General features: G+C 41.3%; 2 protein-coding genes across 2 annotated transcripts; both read left to right on the top strand.

The window, feature by feature from the left end:
• Positions 1 to 609: 609 nt before the first annotated feature.
• Positions 610 to 3,241, top strand: LOC114063252 (transmembrane 4 L6 family member 1-like). Its single transcript, XM_027895430.1, has 3 exons — positions 610 to 763; positions 1,535 to 1,721; positions 2,235 to 3,241. Exons 1-3 carry the CDS (start codon positions 618 to 620, stop codon positions 2,253 to 2,255), a joined length of 354 nt encoding a protein of 117 aa, XP_027751231.1. The 5' UTR covers positions 610 to 617; the 3' UTR covers positions 2,256 to 3,241.
• A 10,545-nt stretch (positions 3,242 to 13,786) lies between these two features.
• LOC114063253 (high affinity choline transporter 1-like) lies at positions 13,787 to 17,045 on the top strand. Its single transcript, XM_027895431.1, has 3 exons — positions 13,787 to 13,973; positions 14,823 to 15,040; positions 15,485 to 17,045. Exons 2-3 carry the CDS (start codon positions 14,879 to 14,881, stop codon positions 16,004 to 16,006), a joined length of 684 nt encoding a protein of 227 aa, XP_027751232.1. The 5' UTR covers positions 13,787 to 13,973; positions 14,823 to 14,878; the 3' UTR covers positions 16,007 to 17,045.
• The last annotated feature ends 409 nt before the right edge of the window (positions 17,046 to 17,454 follow it).

Below are 17,454 nucleotides of genomic sequence, written 5' to 3'. Positions count from 1 at the left end.
TATGATTCTTACCCAATAGACGTCCCTATAGAGGGGTAGACAGGTTTGCCAGTTCACTCATCCCAGCAGTTTTGGTGGAGTCTTCCTCAATTTTCCCCTTATTCTCAACTTACTTTTATACAATTTCTTTATGTTTAGGTAGAGCTTGAGTGACTTGAGTCATAAATCCTTTTATTTCTTACTGCTGTAAAATTCTCTCACTTTGCCTCTCATACCTAATGGGAGGTGGTTATATCTCAGCATTCAAGGAGTGGGATTTCAACAGCTGTTGCTCAGCAGCAGAACATCTGCATCTATCTCCCTTGGTTGACAGGTGCCATACAGTCTGATGAACTGCAAAGTACCACTGTGCTCCCATCCCTGCAGGGATTTCTATGGAGGGAGAGCAGCATCTCCATTCTACTCCCTGCTCTGTTCCATCCCCTGTAGCAGGTGCTTATTGTTGTATCAGGAACTTTCATAGGGCGTGTAAGCCATGTTCCATCCATTGAGCAGCAGTTGCATTTTATCTTGTAATTCTTAGTCTCCTCTCGTTTTTTAACCCCAGCCATTTTCCCACACTCTCCATGCTACTCAAACCTCTGTGCACGCAATGTTGAAGATCTTTTCCCTTTCAGATGCTGCTGTCAGTGATCCTGGCTGCGCTGGGATTCGCAGGAGGAGCGTATTGTGTGGTCATCTCCTCACTGGGGCTGATTGGGGGTCCTCTGTGTGACACAGGTGATGGAGAATACCTCTACCCTTTCAGGAATGACACTCTTCGGTGAGTACGGCTTACAGGCTCCTCCAGCTTTGCTTCCCCTGATCTCTCCCACACCTTTTTATAGCAAACTTGATTTTTTCCAAAATTAATTGATGGTCCACCCTGTGTATGACTAAACTCACACTTCTCTGAATAGCATGTTCTAGCTGGTCACCTCTTTGACCAAGGAATCATCCTTTGGCAAATTACCTGAGTTTCTTCTGTTGTGCTTGTCATGGGACCCTTGTGCAATTTGCACCATGCTTTCAAAATGCTGGTGAGCTGTGACTCTCATAGGAGTCAAAGGGAAATGTTTGATTACTGTGTCACGTTAACCTGTTAAAACACCAAGAACTGACCCTGCTCTACTTACTTCTGAAAAGCAAAGCAAAAATCTTCTCTGAATCTTTAAAGTTAACCTTGGCAATCATGCTCTTGAAGCCAGGGCTAGAGATAGGCTGAAATGCCATGGAGACACATCATAAAACTATTATAGACTTTCTCTTTGGTTCTTAACACGAAATAACTAATCAATAACTAATACAATTTAGCCAGAGAACAAAGAGGAGCTTCTTGTGTATGCAACAAAGTACAGATGTGGTTCACTTCCCTAGTTATCAATTGCATCTCTGCAAAGGGAATTCAGAAGAGAATCACCAGCTTTTACCAATAAGTAGAATCTGAGGCTCACTTTGTGCAAGCAAGCTCAGAAAACGCAATGCCAGAAAACACAGAAAGCATTCTGAAGTTTTTATTTTCTAATACCTTGCCAATTATTTTTCTCTAACACAGAGACAATTACTTGTTCAACCAGACAACATGGAGTATTTGCAAAGAACCTGAAAACATCATCCTTTGGAATATTGTCCTTTTCTCTATTCTCCTGGCCATTGGTGTGATTGAAGCTATTCTTTGTTTTATTCAAGTCATCAATGGACTTACTGGTTTCATATGTGGCACATGTATGAGGAGAAGAAAGGTTGGTATGCAGTAAAAGATATCAGAGTGCTTTACGTTCCTACTAATTTTATTTTTCAGGCTCTGTAATGGTACATGAGCTAAGAGATGTGCACAGCCCCTGAACAAGTTCCTCTGGGCAGTTGAGGCAGTACAGATTTTATTTGCACACACCCTTTCTCTCTCTCTATCACATTGCAGTCAGGGATAACATGGTCCTCAGATATTTCTGAACAGCAGAGCAGTATGACACATTGACATACTCACTTGCATGGTTGTGCTCCTATTCAAGAAGCCTTTTTGAAAAGTGTAATGACCCTCTCCAGCATCTGTGAGAAACAAAAAGTAGACATGTTTTAAATTGGTCAACAGCAGTAAAATTTTTATTTTACGAAATGGAAGAAAACCTCTTTCAAGTTTCATTTATCACTACTGCTTCCTTTTAATTGTTTCTTTTTATTGTATAAGATATTTGCAGTAAGCCTGATATCCCCGTGGAATATTAATTAATCATCTTTCATTCATTGCCTTTCAGACAAATATTTCTGGGATGTGAACGACCTACAGGAAACGCCAGGACAAGCACCGAGCTGCCGATTCACATACAATAAGGATAGTACACTGTACTGTATTTATGGGCAGACAACAAAGAAAAACCAAAATGTTCAGGAGTTTTCGGGGGTAAAACGAATTTTTTATAAAAGAGGTCAGGGTGGAAAAGGGCTAGATCATTTAGATCTGAGACTCCACATTTTCATCTCTCTAAATATACCTGCTAAACCGGTAGCGGCAAAAACATTAATCTACCTGGTCCTGACTTCTGCACTTGTGTATAAAGCACAGCAATCTTCAGATAAAAGATCAACACTTGACCTCTTGTGCATGTGGGAAATGGAACTGTTGTTAATGTATATATTTATCAACTGCATAAAGCAGGCACTCTCTGGTTGATGTAAATAACCTCCTGTCCTTCCCAAATCCCAGTGTGGTCTCACCTGTTCCTTCCTATTAACTTGCTAACTGTGCACTCACAGATCTGAATTAGGATGAGCAGAGAATATATCAAGCAGTGTTTGAGACACTGCAGAGGCAACTGAAGAACACAGCTTTCAGCTTCCTTCAGCCACCCTGGAGCCAAATCCCCCTGTGCCATTCGGTAGCTTGCTGTCATGTTTGACCAAGTCCAGTGCACTTCTAAATCAGTTCTTCAGGAGCATCTGAGAGATGCAGGAGCCTTTTAGAGGCATTTGGGCCAATATAGACAGCAGGGTTTGGAGCAAGAGTTTGAAACATCTGGTTTAACACAAGGGTGAAAACAATTTTGCCCTCATGAGACTACATAGGAATTTCGCTAACTTCCACATAGGTCTGTAAGGCTGTTCTAGAATAGATCATATGGCCAAACCAATTAACTAGCTAAAGATAGCAAAAGGTAAAGGTAGCAATTATGTGCAGTTTAGTAAAAAATAAAAGATATAATCTGATGGCAACCAACTGCATCAGTTTTAGTGTTATAGCAACAGTAATCCCAATCAGGAACTGCGTAATAATCACTCAAGCCCTTATGATTATGGGGAATAATCACACAAGCCCTTGAACTTGAGCTAAAGTCCATGACTGGGAAATTTCAGAAAACCTATCATTTCAGTGACTTCCTTAAAGGTTAATTCTTGGACATGAACCATCTTCCCTCAGTCAGCTTGTAAAATAATCTTTACCCGTGCTGAACATATGTACACAGCTATGAAAATCTGAATATATTTAAAGTACTTGGAGCCTATTTTTCAAAGAGAGGCATTTGTGTTTTGTCAGTCACAGTTGTTCATATTTCTGCACTGTGGCATGGGAGCAAGCTATTTGAACATAGTGATTGCAGACACACTGTGCTGTCCTCCAACGTAGTACACAAAATGCTTTATATTAATGTCTCCTTTATACAAAAACGGGGAAGAAGGTGACTAGATGAGGAGCATATGTACTTTGGAGCACAGTCTTACCTCTAGAATCAGGAAATTTGACCCAAAAAACTTAAAAGCACCTTCTATAAAAAATAAAGCACAAGATTTGTCAAAGTTCGCAATCATCACTAGGTGCATCCAACCCTGCTAGGTGGCTTAAAAAGCTTATGTTGTCAGCAGTGAAGGCTGGACAGTGCTACCACATAAAGGAGACATAAACCCAGGAAAAGAGTCAAGGAGGCAGCTAGAAATATTCACATTATAGTTAGGTGGAGAGAGACTCCTTCACCAGAGGAGGGGCTCTTTGAACCCTTCACAGTCCCTGCCCTCATCCCTTAGCTTTGACTCCCTGACTCTCACCTCTCCGACAAAACCAACTTGGGCTGTGCCAGCACCAGGAGAGGGAGAGATGCCCACTGGCACACTTACAGCACAGAAAACTAAGTGCACTGTACTGCTGTCATCTGCTTGTTCCAAGCTGTCCCACCCTGGGGATATTTAGTGTCATGTCTGTGTGTTCCTGGGGCCACCCTCTGTCCTGCCAACTGCGTGATCACTGGCCTCACTAATATATGTAAATATTAAATATTGTTCTTCTGAAGTTATTTTCTGGCTTGATTTGTGCGACATAGAGGACTCATGACTTTGAAGTACCTCCAGTAGGAAGAGAAACAGAATAACACAGAAAGCAGAGTTGAATTATCTAACCGAGAAGAAATCTTTTCTAGGGTAGGCATCAAGATATATAGTCCATGGGAAGAGGCACCCTTCCCCCAGCCCACACTGAAAGAGATGCCTAAGGCAGGTGAGAGGCATCAGGCATCGTCTCTCTGGGCAAGGTTCCACTGTCCACCATGGACAGGAGTTTCTGCTGCCACCGAAGTGCAGCAAAGCATTCTGCTCAACCTCTAGATGTCACTCCAGGTGGCAAGGGTCTCTCCTATGTCCTCTGTCATACCTGACAGCCCCTCACAGATGTCTAGAGACCTAAGTACGTCAGGTGGAGCTAGCAGCACAAAGGTGTGGGTGACCAAAGCAAACATCTGTCTCTATGCTAAAAATTCATTTAATCAAAATACCTAAGGCGGCTAATATTAGATTAAATAACTTCAGCTCCCCAAATCACCCTTTATGTGAGTCAAAGCCTGACCTCTCAGAAGTGTCATCAGAGCCTTCTCCAGGAGTCGGCCAGCACATCGCAACAGAGGCAGGTCCTCATGATGATCGCTGCAGGGAGACCTGCAAACCCAAGCTCTTCTGGTGGGCAAGGTTTCAAAAGAAAATGTCTACATAATACTAAACATAATAAAAACTTTGATTTTAAAAGAGAGTTGGTTTGACTAAAGATAAGATGTCACACTTTATAATTGGGATCACTATTACATTTTTCCAAAATGAAAAGAGTTATTTCAGGGAAATCTACTTTAGAAAAAGAAAAAACAATTTTGTCCCTGAAATGTTTTATGTATTGTACACATGAAGAATGTAATAAAACTAAGGAACTCATAACACTCTTCTATATCTCTTTTCTCTCTGTTGATCTTTCTACCTATTAATCTGTCTTCTCTCTATCTATGATCATTAATTAATGGTCAAAAACTTACACAGACATAATGGAAAAAGTGTTTAATTTTGATATTTATTATTTACCATGCAGTTGCAACACCCAGGTTCTTATAGAAGGATTAAAAATACGGGTTTTTTCTCATCAAATTACCCCATCTTCTGCATTTGAAACTCATGCAGGAGATCAGCCGCTGGCAAATCTGTGTTGGTTGGAAAAGTATTGCTGGGATTGACTTGGGATATGAACTAAACTTTAGACCAAGGACACCATTTGAAAATTCGTAAATGTTTGAAAACCAGCAGCTCAGTGTTTCATCTGTCAGGATCAAGGACGCAATCCAAACACCTGTGTTGGAAACCACAGACTAGTTCATACCATCTCATTTCAAGAGGAACTGTCAGTTCATTTTGATGCAAATGGCTCAGACGCCTCAGGCCTCAGAGCTTGGTTTTTGTTGGCACTCAGAGCAAAGCAAACCAGTGAGAGGTTGGTCCCCACAGATCTCTGAGTGCCACAGCCTCTGCTCTCCTGTCCCAGTCCTGTGCCTCTCCTCTCAGGCAACCTCTTCTGTGTAAACAAACTTTAAAAAAATCCCAAAGGAAATTGAGAAAAAACTCAAACCTTTCCAGACTCTCAGACTACTTTATTTTATCTCTTACAGAGTTCCAGCTTGCCCCTTTCCAGAGGAGTGACAGGGGACAGCCACCCTTCAGAAATGCCATTCCTGCAGAACCCCTCTTAGCACCTCTTTCATCCTGAGCCCAAGGGCCACAGAGAGCCATCTAAAGCCCATCAGCCATACTGTAGCACATTTAACCCATAAAGGTGGGGCAAAGGCTTTGTTTTAGGCACAGAGGCCACTTCTTTGACCGTCTTTACTTCTTCTTGTCAATTAGATTCAAAGCCAAGTAGATGCAAGTGCTCACTACGGTGCAGGCCATTTCCACCACAGACGGAAAACTTAACTGGTACACAGCACTCCTCACTTTCTTTCAGGCACTCCTCTATTTTTACCAACAACCCATGCCACAGTTTGTTCTATCAAGGTCAACTGATGAGGAATAAGAGTAAGAGCTCATCTGAGTATTATAGAATCACAGTATGGTTTGAGTTGGAAGGGATCTTAAAGATCATCTAGTTCCAATGCCCCTACCATGGGCAGGGACATCTCCTACTAGACCAGGTTGCTCAACGCCCCATTCAACCTGGCCTTGAGCATTTCCAGGGATGGGGCATCCACAACTTCTCTGGGCAACCTGTTCCAGTGCCTCACAATCTCATAGCAAAGAATTTGTAACATCTAATCTAAACCAACTTCTTTGAGTTTAAAGCCCTTATGCCTTGTCCTATCACTACAGACCCTTGTAAAAAGTCCCTTGTCATCTTTCCTGTACCCCCTTCAGGTACTGACAGGAACATGTATCCCACAAGTAAGTTCTCAGAACTATCGGAGATACATCAGAATATCCCAGCTGCCAGCATGCATCTCCCACAGGAACTGCGAAACATCAGTTTTCCCATGTGGACATCTCAGTGGCTTTAGAGCATCTCAGGTGACACATGCTCATCTCTGTGTGAGAATTCAAATTAAGCTCTGAAACATCGAATGTTTACAGTGACACTGCTCTTAAAAGTAGCCCTGAGTTCAGCAGTCTGAGACCTGCCCTCACCCTGTCCTGCCTCAAAAGACCTAAAACAGGTCAGTCATTCACCCTCTAAAATCGCATATTTCTCCCCATGGGCTACACAGGGAGCTTGAAGTGAGTGGTGCAGCAGCTGGCATCCTAAGCTGCAGCTCCCCCTTATGAGCAGGAAGGTGAAGCCCACCTCAAAAAACTCTTAATTAATGAGATTTCTTCATTTTTTTCCTTAAAATAGATGCATTATCTGAGAGTCATTTAATGGCAAAAGAGTACAATAACAGTCTTCTTGGTATAAGTTTGTGCTTTTTTAATCCTTTCATGCACTATGTATCATCAAAACCACTCCAGATTCAGATGAACTACCTCGCACATCCTTTTTCTCTAAGTGTCCATCCCATCATTCAATGCTTTTACTTATGTTTTGTCCTACTACATTCGCCCTCCACCCTCTGGTCTTTAAATGAAGCTTCCCTGCCTGCCACTATTTCTTTATATTTTTTTTCCCCCAAGAGATGAAAAAAAGCAAACAGTCTTTGCAGATGTCAAAGAACAAATTCAAATCTTGCTTTGGACATGTTGAATTTAGTTGACTCCCACATGAAGGGTGCAATGTCAGATAAGTCCTCCCAGGAGTAGCTGACTGCAGAGCAGGCTGAGACCTGGCTGAGTGCACCTTCAGCCACGTGCACCTTCAGCCCTGTCCTTTGCCTGCCTAGGAAATATGCTGTAAAACATTTGCTCATAGAAGAAAAGCTTAGCATGTGTCTGTGTGTAAACAATGTTTTAAAAGTTTTTGAAAAATTCATTTTGATAAAGGAAGGCAAACCAGACAAATCAGTGGTTCCCTCGCCACTGACAGATGCAGTTTCTAGGACCTCGTACCGGGTTCATTTAGGGTGGAAGGGAGTGTTTCTAATTACCATCCAGAAAAATGTACCTTTAAAATGCTTAGTGTCCCATTTTGTACTTAGATAATTAGGTCAACGTTAAAAACCATTACTCAGTTAAAATAGCATTTGATTAAAAATATAAAGGAATATTTCTCCTAAGGCAGGATAAATAAGGTTGTCAGGTTTTTTCATGTCTTTTAATTTTCACTTCTTTGTAAACACTTCCAATCGGATCGCTGCATAATCTTACCAAAACTCCTATTTACCCTTGTACAGAAAGGTGTCACAGACACCATGAGGTTCCTGCACTTTTCCTCACTTCTCACAGCCATCATCGATGTGCCTGTGTGTTCCCGCCACGTCCTCCTACTCATGAGACATGCTCAGCCTGTGCCACTGTCATTTCTATGCACAGCTACACCTGGATGTCTGCAGGAGATGGCACATCACAGAAAATCTTTCTATGTTTTGTCCTTTCACTCAGAGTGCATCTGTGAAGAAGAAATCTTGATGTCCCCGACTCCATAGAGGAACACAGCTATCCAGAAAAGCCATATGTGTGCCTTAAATATGGCAGTTTTTACATAGAATTGGTTATGAAGAACCACACTTGGACAGCTAATAATGGTTCACAGAACAACTAAAAATATGTTGGTATGGCTACTCTATAACAAATGCAACTAATTTAATTCCTTAATGCACATATAAGGCTTTTTTTCAGAATTATGTCTGTTTAAAGGGAGCTTCACAAAGTAGTTTAAAAACATCTGTATCCTTCCTATAGTTTCACTGGGGAGTACAAAAGCACCTTGCTTTCTTACTGCTTTCCAGGAAAGGAGCGATACCATGTTTGCTTTTAGTATTAGCATGCAGCTCCTTCCACTGGTCTGTGGTAAATCATTTACTGTTTCCTAGGTTTATTTACTGAGAGTGTGGTTCATTCAATTTTAAACAGGTAAATTCTTAGCCATATCTTCTGCACTAGCCTTGTGCCTAGAACCTAGAAAAAGATGCATTATTTTCATACAAGACAAAATATCCTATTTCCCCACTTTAAGACAAGCTATTATTAACCATCACATCAGTGTTCCACTACTTTTATAAACACTAATTACTACACTCTTGATCTCTGCTCCCCAGAAAATAAGACTGCATATCTTATGAAGAAGGGGGAAGACTGAAGAACTGCCATTACTCCTCCAAAGTCAGAGACTCTGCATCAAGTTCTCAGGACTTAAGGGCTTATTGTTCTGTTTCGTATTGCATCTTCCTTTGCAAAGTACAGCAAATACTCAGGAGTTTCTTTACAAGGCAGAGTGATTTTTACTGACTCTTTTTTATTTTTTTTCTTATTGTGGACAAATATTATCATCATGACATTATTCCTTTCTGTAATATAAATTAAGCAACAGAAAATGATTCTAAATATACCAGGCTTAGTATCTACAAGTGTGTTTTTACATTAACTTTAGCTGTTGGAATTTGGGCTTCCTGGAAAAGCAAAAAGGATCAGCAGAACAGGAATCCAACAGAAATGACCATAGTTGGAGCCCGGAATATAAATGTTTTCATTGGATTTTTTACTGCAACAGATAAGTTTTCTCTTCAAATTTCTTCTTAAAGCATTTGTATTACATAGAACTGGGTGACTTTTCTTTCAAAGCAAGTTAACTTCTTTAATGTCAGGGTAGATTTTACCTAAGTGTGACTTTGAAGGGCTACAGCTTCATGAATCATTTTGGGATGGATTCTTCCAAACCTCTTCACACTGAGAAGAACCTAATGTTTATGTAGATGCTTTTAAATTAAAGAGATTCATTTAAGAGTTTAGTTAAGAGTTAAAGAGTTTAATTTAAGAGTGACTGAAGAATATGACATTTTTCATTAAGGACAGCTGTGGTCTTATTCTTGAACCAGTTTCTGTTATCCAGCATTACAGACCAATTTTACTCCTGGAACAGTCTACTTCTGTGTGGAATAAATTGCCACTCCTGGTGACCACTTGATTCTCTCCTAAAGAGAAAATGTTTCCCCACTGACTGCTGCCCTCAGCTCCCCTTTACTCTCTTTGCTTTGTGGCATCATCTGAAACTTGCTTCCCTGACCTGTTTTTTTGTGAAGGCATTCCAAAATGGTATTTGCCTAAGACGCTTCAGCCAGTGTTGTAGGTTTGTTTTCTGACTGCAATGTCTGCTTGCATATTTTTTCTCTAATGTCCATTTTCTTAGACCATGTAAGTGATGCTCATGAAGCATGGTCAGTCAGTCATGGCAGAATAACAAAGGCAATTCCGTTGCTGTAGCAAAAGTCTTCTTCTGAGAAAAAAAAACTAAATTAAAAATTAACATATTCAAATCGCCTCTGAATGTTTAAACTCAGTAGCTCAACTCAGCATGGGATAAAAAAGAAAATAGAAGCGTGATTAAATATTTGTTTGAGAAAAAGGTTTACAAGCTCTCACAGTGTTCTACTAGCTGAGAATATGTACTGCAATTCTTATATTTTCATCTTCCACATTTACAGCCGTGTGGGTTGGAGGAGCATATATCAATGGCACAGCTGAAATCATCTACCTGCCTTCAAAAAGATTATTGTGGGTCTACCTGTGCGATTTGCCTTGTCCCTTATTGTAAATAATTCATTTAAGACACATAAGCTTTAAAATTATGAGTATATTAAGATATCTAACAGAGTATAGAGTACATTTTAAAGGTGATTTTGATTCTTCAGTCTCCCATAGAACCAGAATAAGCATTTATAATATCATCCTCTGAACTGAAGCATAACAAGTTAGGGTAGATTGCAGCTAGTGTAGAGTTTTGCCTCCTTGGAGGGACTTATAGGGCAAAAATCTTAACTGGCAAGTTTAGAAGAGTGTTGCTACGTGTATATTGCTTTTTTTACGTGGTCTCTTACTTACAGACTAAGGAGAATATTGTTATCTTATATTTTTTCTTTGAAATTTCTGTGTGATGGAATAACACTATCATGATTTTTCCTCTAAAATATATTCTTCTGAGTAGTGTCATCTCAGAAGGAATGTGTAGTGCATCCAGCTTATCCCACTTATACCGCAGCTGGTCACTATTGTGTTGCAACTAAGTTAAGTGTGCAGTGTTCTATATTCAAGCTGCCATTTCTAACTCCGAGAACTATTGAACTCACACTGAGGTTCAACTGTCTTGCCAAGAACAAAGTTTCTTCCAGGCCACACTGTGTTACACCATAACTCTCAGGGACACAGTATGATGAAAGCAAGGAGGCCTGTGCGGACCTTACACGTGAATTTCTAAAATAACAAAGACCTTTATTCTCAAGTCAAAGACAGGAGTCCAACTGACATGAATATGAATCAGGCTTGGAAATATATTGCCAGCATTGCTAAATGTGAGTAATTCTTACTAATGAAATTGAGGAGTGCAGGTCTGATCCTGCAATCTTTGCTCAGGTCAGTAGTGCCCAGACAAGCAGTCCTGTTGGCTTCAGGGTTAGGCACTATACATGTTCTTTGGTTTTAATGAGATGGCTGCACATCTGAAGTCTAATATTTAGATGAAGGTGGGTGGGACTCAGTTCAGTGCGCAGATAAAACAATATAGTTCTGGGAAGAGGCAATGAAGCCACCAAAATGAAAATGTAATCAGAAAAGGAACATATATCAACATGCTGCCTTACATGGTCAAGGACAAAAGTTTGTCTCTTTTATAGCCAAATGTGAGTCTCTGACATTTTCCACAGGATGCAGTTCAGAAAACTTTATGTCTCATGTTGGTAGGTCATTGGGAATGGAGAGAAGGTTATATGTGGTTGTCCTCTGACCTAACTTCCTGTTACAGTCACACAGGTATCTTATGCCATTTGGGGTGCCCTAGAGGGTCCTACCTGGTCTCCAGAAAGACGTGTATGTGTATCCAAAGTGGATGGTTGTATCTGTCAGCTGTAAGTAGATATTCTTTATAATCTGGGACCTCTCAGATGGACAAACCTCCATGTTTAGTCAAGTGAATTTAGGATTTGGTGTCTGGTTGGCTGCATCATTCTCTAAGGTCCATTATATATGATTTCCACACTCAACTACATCGGTCTGATACACAAATACCATATTATTCTTACTTTTTTTTTTCCTGGAATATCCAAGAATTATGTGACAGACTGCACTCTCTGTAGACCGCCTTTCTCATATAATGTGGTGTGCTGGCATCAAGAGAATAACATAACCTTATTTATTCTGTATTCTGCACATATTAAATCCGTCTTAAATTACTTGACTGCTGTTCTTCTCTGCAGTAACATCAATGAGGGTCATCTTGGATACTGAAGGCTCTTTGGCTATCATTGTCTCAGCATGCACTGTCATGCTTTACACTCTACTGGGAAGTTTCTGCTGCATACACTGATTTCATCCAAATGGTTTTCATTACCCTCAGCCTGGCAAGTCTTGTGCATTTCTTTGTTATCAGTTTCCTAACCAAGGGGAAAAATTCTGCTCTTCTTTTCAGCATGTCTTAGGCCAAAAATATCTCCATCAATACTGGTCCTTGTCCTACAGTTCCTCTTTAGGACAACACGTCTCCTGAAATATCTTATGCTGTTTATACCTTATGCGTTTCAGGCAGTGCCATTGGCCTTGCTGGGTGAAAGTAGTTAGGTCTGCACACAAGTAAAGTCTGCAGAACCTGTCCAGGACAATCCTGGATGGAGAGAGATCTGTCTACTGAAAGCACCAATTGTCCTGAATTATAGGCTAATGTTCTTGATGATGCCGTGAACCAGAAACATGTAGATCTAGATTAAGGAAAGGGCAGAAATGAAGACTGTAAGTTTGGGTTTAATCTTATGTACCTCTATGTTCTATATTTACCCTAATTTAAATATCTGTCCTCCAAGAACAAGGACACTGGGAAAATTGTTAACTATTTCCATTTCTATCCTAGTGCATCTTTTGCCCTGGTGAACTCTGCAACAGAAAATATTTACTACGCTGCAACTCATCAATCTTACCAAGACCCTTGGATTGGGAAAGATAGAAAAGCTGTATCTTGGAAGGTGGCTGGATGACTTCTTCTACTTGGTATGGAATATTTATTGGACAAGGGTTTGGGAGAAGGAATTATGCAGGGACTTTCTGTCCAGAAAGCTTGTGGGTTCTTCCAACCAGGAGCCTTACATTGCAAAGCCAGTTGACAGGAGCCAGATACAGTACAAAACCCTCTCTCAGCAACCCTGCAGCACACTAGATGGAGTGGGGAGATCCAGGGCTCAGCTGTGGGATGAAAAGTAGCAGGGACACTGCATCCTTTAACCACATGGAGGAATGTGCCTCTTGAGTAAAACCATCTAGGCAGCCAGTTCTGCTCCTAGCACCTAAATGAGTAGTTTCCTACCTTTCGAGGTGTTGGTTTCACAGCCTCAGTAGTGTGCTTTTAATATAAATATGTAAAATTCCCTCTATGTGAAAAAAATAATAAATGACTGTAGGTCATCAGCAAGCATGGTGCTATTGACTCAACTGCACAACTCAGGTTTTGAGCTGCCAATATAGCCAAGACTACAGAAGGTTGTTCTTCTCTCACTGAACTGGTAATAGGGACATACAGAAGCTTGAGCTTTTTTGGTGAGGACAGTACCTTCAGATTTTATCTGATTAACTTTGTGTGCTAAGGAAGTGAAAATTATGACATTGTTTTTCATTTTAGAGTATAATCTAGCTAAGTTTGTGTAGATTTATTTTAAAAAATGGCATTCCTGAAAAAAAATAACTTTCCCTTCTTCTGTGCCTGATTCACTATTCCAAGCACCTGATTCATTATTCCAAGCAACCTATTTTTCAGCTTTCCCAGTCTGCCAAACCATTAACCTGTTTTCATTAAAATTTTACATACATCACAATGAAAACAAAAGAAAAGGACATCCTCGACCATAAGAAATACCATCCTCAAGAGTTAGAGCTGGGCAACATTTGAAATGAGAATTTTATAACACTAAACATCTGAATGGATGGATGATGCCCTACAGCAGCCAGCAGCCTGGTGAGTACAACTGTTAACCTCTGAATGTTTCAGGTGCTTGGAAGCATCCCACGGCAAACCTACTTCCAAAGGGTGCTCTCTGCTGCCTCAATAGGACAGGCAAGGCTTGTCTCCTACATCTCAGGACTCGGGTGCTTTGCAATGGCCATCCCTTCTGTGCTCATTGATGCAGTTGCAGCATAAACAGGTAAAACTAATTGTTGTCTCTGAGTAATTAACATGCTTTTGTCAAAAGCGATCAAAATGGGATCCAAAGACTTCAAATTACCCAGACCTGTGGCTCTTGCCACCAAGATGGATGATCTCTACCAGAAATATGGAGCCCTCTGAGGTTCAGTGCACAACTACCTAAAGACACTTAAACAGCCCCAGGACCTGTTTAAAGCTATTTTTTATGATGAAATGACTTTTCATGGACTTTGTTTTGAGGAAAGTTGTAAAACCCTGTATAATCCTATTTTAGAAGAAAGCTTATGCTTGCTTCTATTAATGCCTTTTGCAGGTAAGACCAAGCAATATTACTACAGATTGCTAACAAGATTCTGAAGAAAACTCTCTAGAAGGAAGCAAGAAGTTCAGTTCTGTAAACTCACAGCCTCTACCCAGGGGACCAGCCCTGCGCTGGTTGTGAGCAAGGGTTGAAGAGCAGACAGATCACTGAACATTTGAGGAAACCAGTTGAAGTCACAAGTTCATCTGTAATTAGGGAAATCAGAGCAAAACACCCTTCTCCTCATGAGCTGGGTCTTGAGGTTGAGCTTTAACTATCCCAATTCTGGAAACACACAAAGCACAGCTATTTCTAGAGATGCTGCAGAGGAAAAGGAAAATCTTTAATCTAGTGAGAGTTGCAGTATGCTAAGGGGAATCACAAGGAACCACAAAAGAACCAAAAAAATTAATCTAAGTCCTAAAATACCAAGTGGGTCTCAGTTCTTAGCCCTGTTGTGACTGGTCCCTGTGAAAAGGCAACTTCAAAGGCAGCAGAAATGTCCATGAAGGGTTTATTGTGACTTTTCCTTGTTTTGTTTAAAAGGCTGGAATCAGACAAGCTATGGTCTTCCAAGTCCACTAGAGAGAGGGGAATCAGCAATGATACTACCACTTGTTTTGCACTACCTCTGCCCAGCACATATCTCCACTGCTGGGTTGGGAGCCATTGCTGCTGCCACAATGTCCTCTGCAGATTCAGCTCTTCTGTCTGCTAGCTCCATGTTTGCTCACAATATCTATAGGAAAATCCTGAGGAAAAAGGTACTTGGTTGCAGTATTAAGCAATTAAGCAAAACTGTCAGGGAAGACAGTTTTGTTTCAAGACTATTTCTAATCCAGTCTGTGACTGGAGGTATCAGTCCTTCAGCTGCTGAACTGATTCCTGGAGCTAGAGTTCCAAACGTAAGTCAGGTGTGCTCATATCCTTGGTAGGGGTACCAATACCCACACTGGTGAGCTTTGCTCATTCTAATATGACAGATATAAAATTTGGATCGACATATTAATGGAAAAAGCATAAAACCATGACCCTCTAAAGTCCAGAGGACAGATCCATCTCCAGGGATGCCTGCCTTGGGTGGCTGCTGGTAGCACATAGTGCCTGAAAGCATCAAGGGCTTGGTGAGAACCAGCCCAAGATAGGGCAGTGCTGGCCATCCCACCAGTAAATGCCATGTCTTTTGCGCTACAATGTCTGTTTTACAGGCTGCAGAGACAGAGGTGTTATGGCCTATGAGGACCTCCATGTTGGTGTTTGGGGCTGGGGCTGACAGTCTGGCTTTTTCCTCCAGCTCTATCTATGACCTCTGGTTCCTCAGCAGGGAGCTGGTGCACACCCTCCTCTTCCCCCAGCTCTGCTGTGCCCTCTTTACTCCCAGCACCAACACCTACAGCTCAGCTGCTGGATTCTTGGTTGGGCTCCTGCTGAGACTACTAGCAGGGGAGCCTGCCCTGAGCATATCCCCTCTCATCTGCTACCCAGCCTGCTCCCTGGTGAACAGAATCTACAGCCAGGTCTTCCCTTTTAAAACATTCACCATGCTTCTCACCTTTGGTGTGATCCTTGCTGTTTCATACCTGGTCAAGGTTTTGTTTCAGAGAAACCTCCTTCCCCACAGGTGGGATGTTTGCAACATCATGGGGGGAGTCGGCACCCTCATCCTCCTGCAGCAGATGGAGAAACAGAGGGGTTCACCAACCACTGCACTAGAAGAGAACCGCAGCTAAATATGGGGCTTCATTTGAAAGGCCACTGTGCATTCAGCAGTTAGAGTATGGCACAAACAGCATAGCTTTTCCCTTTGCTCTCTCCAGTATGAATTATTTAAAGTCCTCACAGAGCAATAAAAACAGATCCTGTTTATGTGTGAGCTTGAAGTCTGCAGTGATCAAAGTCACATGGTGATGGAGCACAATCCTGCGGTGGTGACCACAGGGCAGGCACCTTGGGCCCCAGCAGTGGTTGCTTCGAGGTGCCCCTGGATCCCCACCTGAAAGCAAAGCTATAAATCATGCTCCAACATTTAGGGCATTCCCAAGTCACATACTTTTCTCACCACAAAGGAGACAAATTAATGTTTAATAGATTGGATATTCTTAATTTAAAAAAAAAAAAAAAAGGTGAGCAAACCTGTTTCCATTACGCAGTTAAGGGTTTAGCATAACCATCCCTGGGGATAATATCAGACCTATAAAAACACAGATTACTGAAAGCAGTGCAACCACTACAGCAGTCCAGCAGTAATATCATCTCTGCACCATTCCTTGTATGCTTTACAAAGCTTTCCTGGGTACAGCAAAAGCTTTTGGTTACACCTCTCTCCACTGCGGTACCAGGCCACACAACCAGTGTGGATCCCACAGCCTGGGTATGTGTGAGACATCCCCTCTCATATGACCTGGTAGGGCAGAAGCAGATGTGCAAGATGAAGCAACAGCCCTTAATTATTCAATAAGCCACTATCTCAAAAACTTAATCTGTAGCTGTAAATTAAGTACTTTATTAGAAATTGTTAGCCACAGAATTCATGTATTTTAGACTAAGCATTTTAAAAGGAGAGTGGTAGCCATAGAACTCATGTATTTTAGTAAGGTTGGAAGTTCTCAAGGGAAAGTGTAGTTCATAATTTCTTGTGAAGATTCATTACAGACAAGAATTTCAATAAAACAGAGATGGTTGCTTGCACATGTGAAGAGACTGATAAAAGCGAGAAAGTAGATGAAACAGGGTTTAGGCCTAGAATCAGGTCCAGAGGGCAGGAAACCACACCAGAACCAAGGAGTCAAGAGAAAAACAAGCGATTTGAGGGGGCGTGCTGCAATCCTTGAATCTGTAATTAGAGGATGGCATAAAATGATGAAACCTGTGTGATTTGTGGTGCATCCTTTGGGATTTTTTCTGATGCACTTGGTGCTGCAATAAACGTGTATGTTTTTTCTATACTCAAAATGAGTCTAGAGAGTTTCTTCTCCGACTTTTCGGCATCAAACCAGATGTTAAGAACAGAGACTCTTGGATGGGTTTTCTCTAAAATACTTGGTAAATCACTCATGTGAAGGTGTTACTCTAGCACAGTGAGAGGATGGTAAGGGACACACACACAAACTGCTGTGTGAGAACTCAAAGGATTGTGATGACAGAAAGGTGCTGGAAACTAATCCTGAACCTTTCCACA

The sequence above is a fragment of the Empidonax traillii genome, unplaced genomic scaffold (genome assembly GCF_003031625.1).
Source record: "Empidonax traillii isolate 1590-97213 ecotype Southwest subspecies unplaced genomic scaffold, ASM303162v1 scaffold460:size473327, whole genome shotgun sequence".
Taxonomy (NCBI): domain Eukaryota; kingdom Metazoa; phylum Chordata; class Aves; order Passeriformes; family Tyrannidae; genus Empidonax; species Empidonax traillii.
This window is presented reverse-complemented; position numbering and strand designations above follow the sequence as displayed.

Bases quoted from the DNA above. Each gene is read 5' to 3' on its own strand.
- LOC114063252 (XM_027895430.1), top strand. From the start codon at position 618: ATGCTGCTGTCAGTGATCCTGGCTGCGCTGGGATTCGCAGGAGGAGCG. The intron at 764-1,534 runs GTGAGTACGGCT...TCTCTAACACAG, and splicing joins TTCAGGAATGACACTCTTCG to AGACAATTACTTGTTCAACC. The intron at 1,722-2,234 runs GTTGGTATGCAG...ATTGCCTTTCAG, and splicing joins CATGTATGAGGAGAAGAAAG to ACAAATATTTCTGGGATGTG.
- LOC114063253 (XM_027895431.1), top strand. From the start codon at position 14,879: ATGATACTACCACTTGTTTTGCACTACCTCTGCCCAGCACATATCTCC. The intron at 15,041-15,484 runs GTACTTGGTTGC...TCTGTTTTACAG, and splicing joins GGAAAATCCTGAGGAAAAAG to GCTGCAGAGACAGAGGTGTT.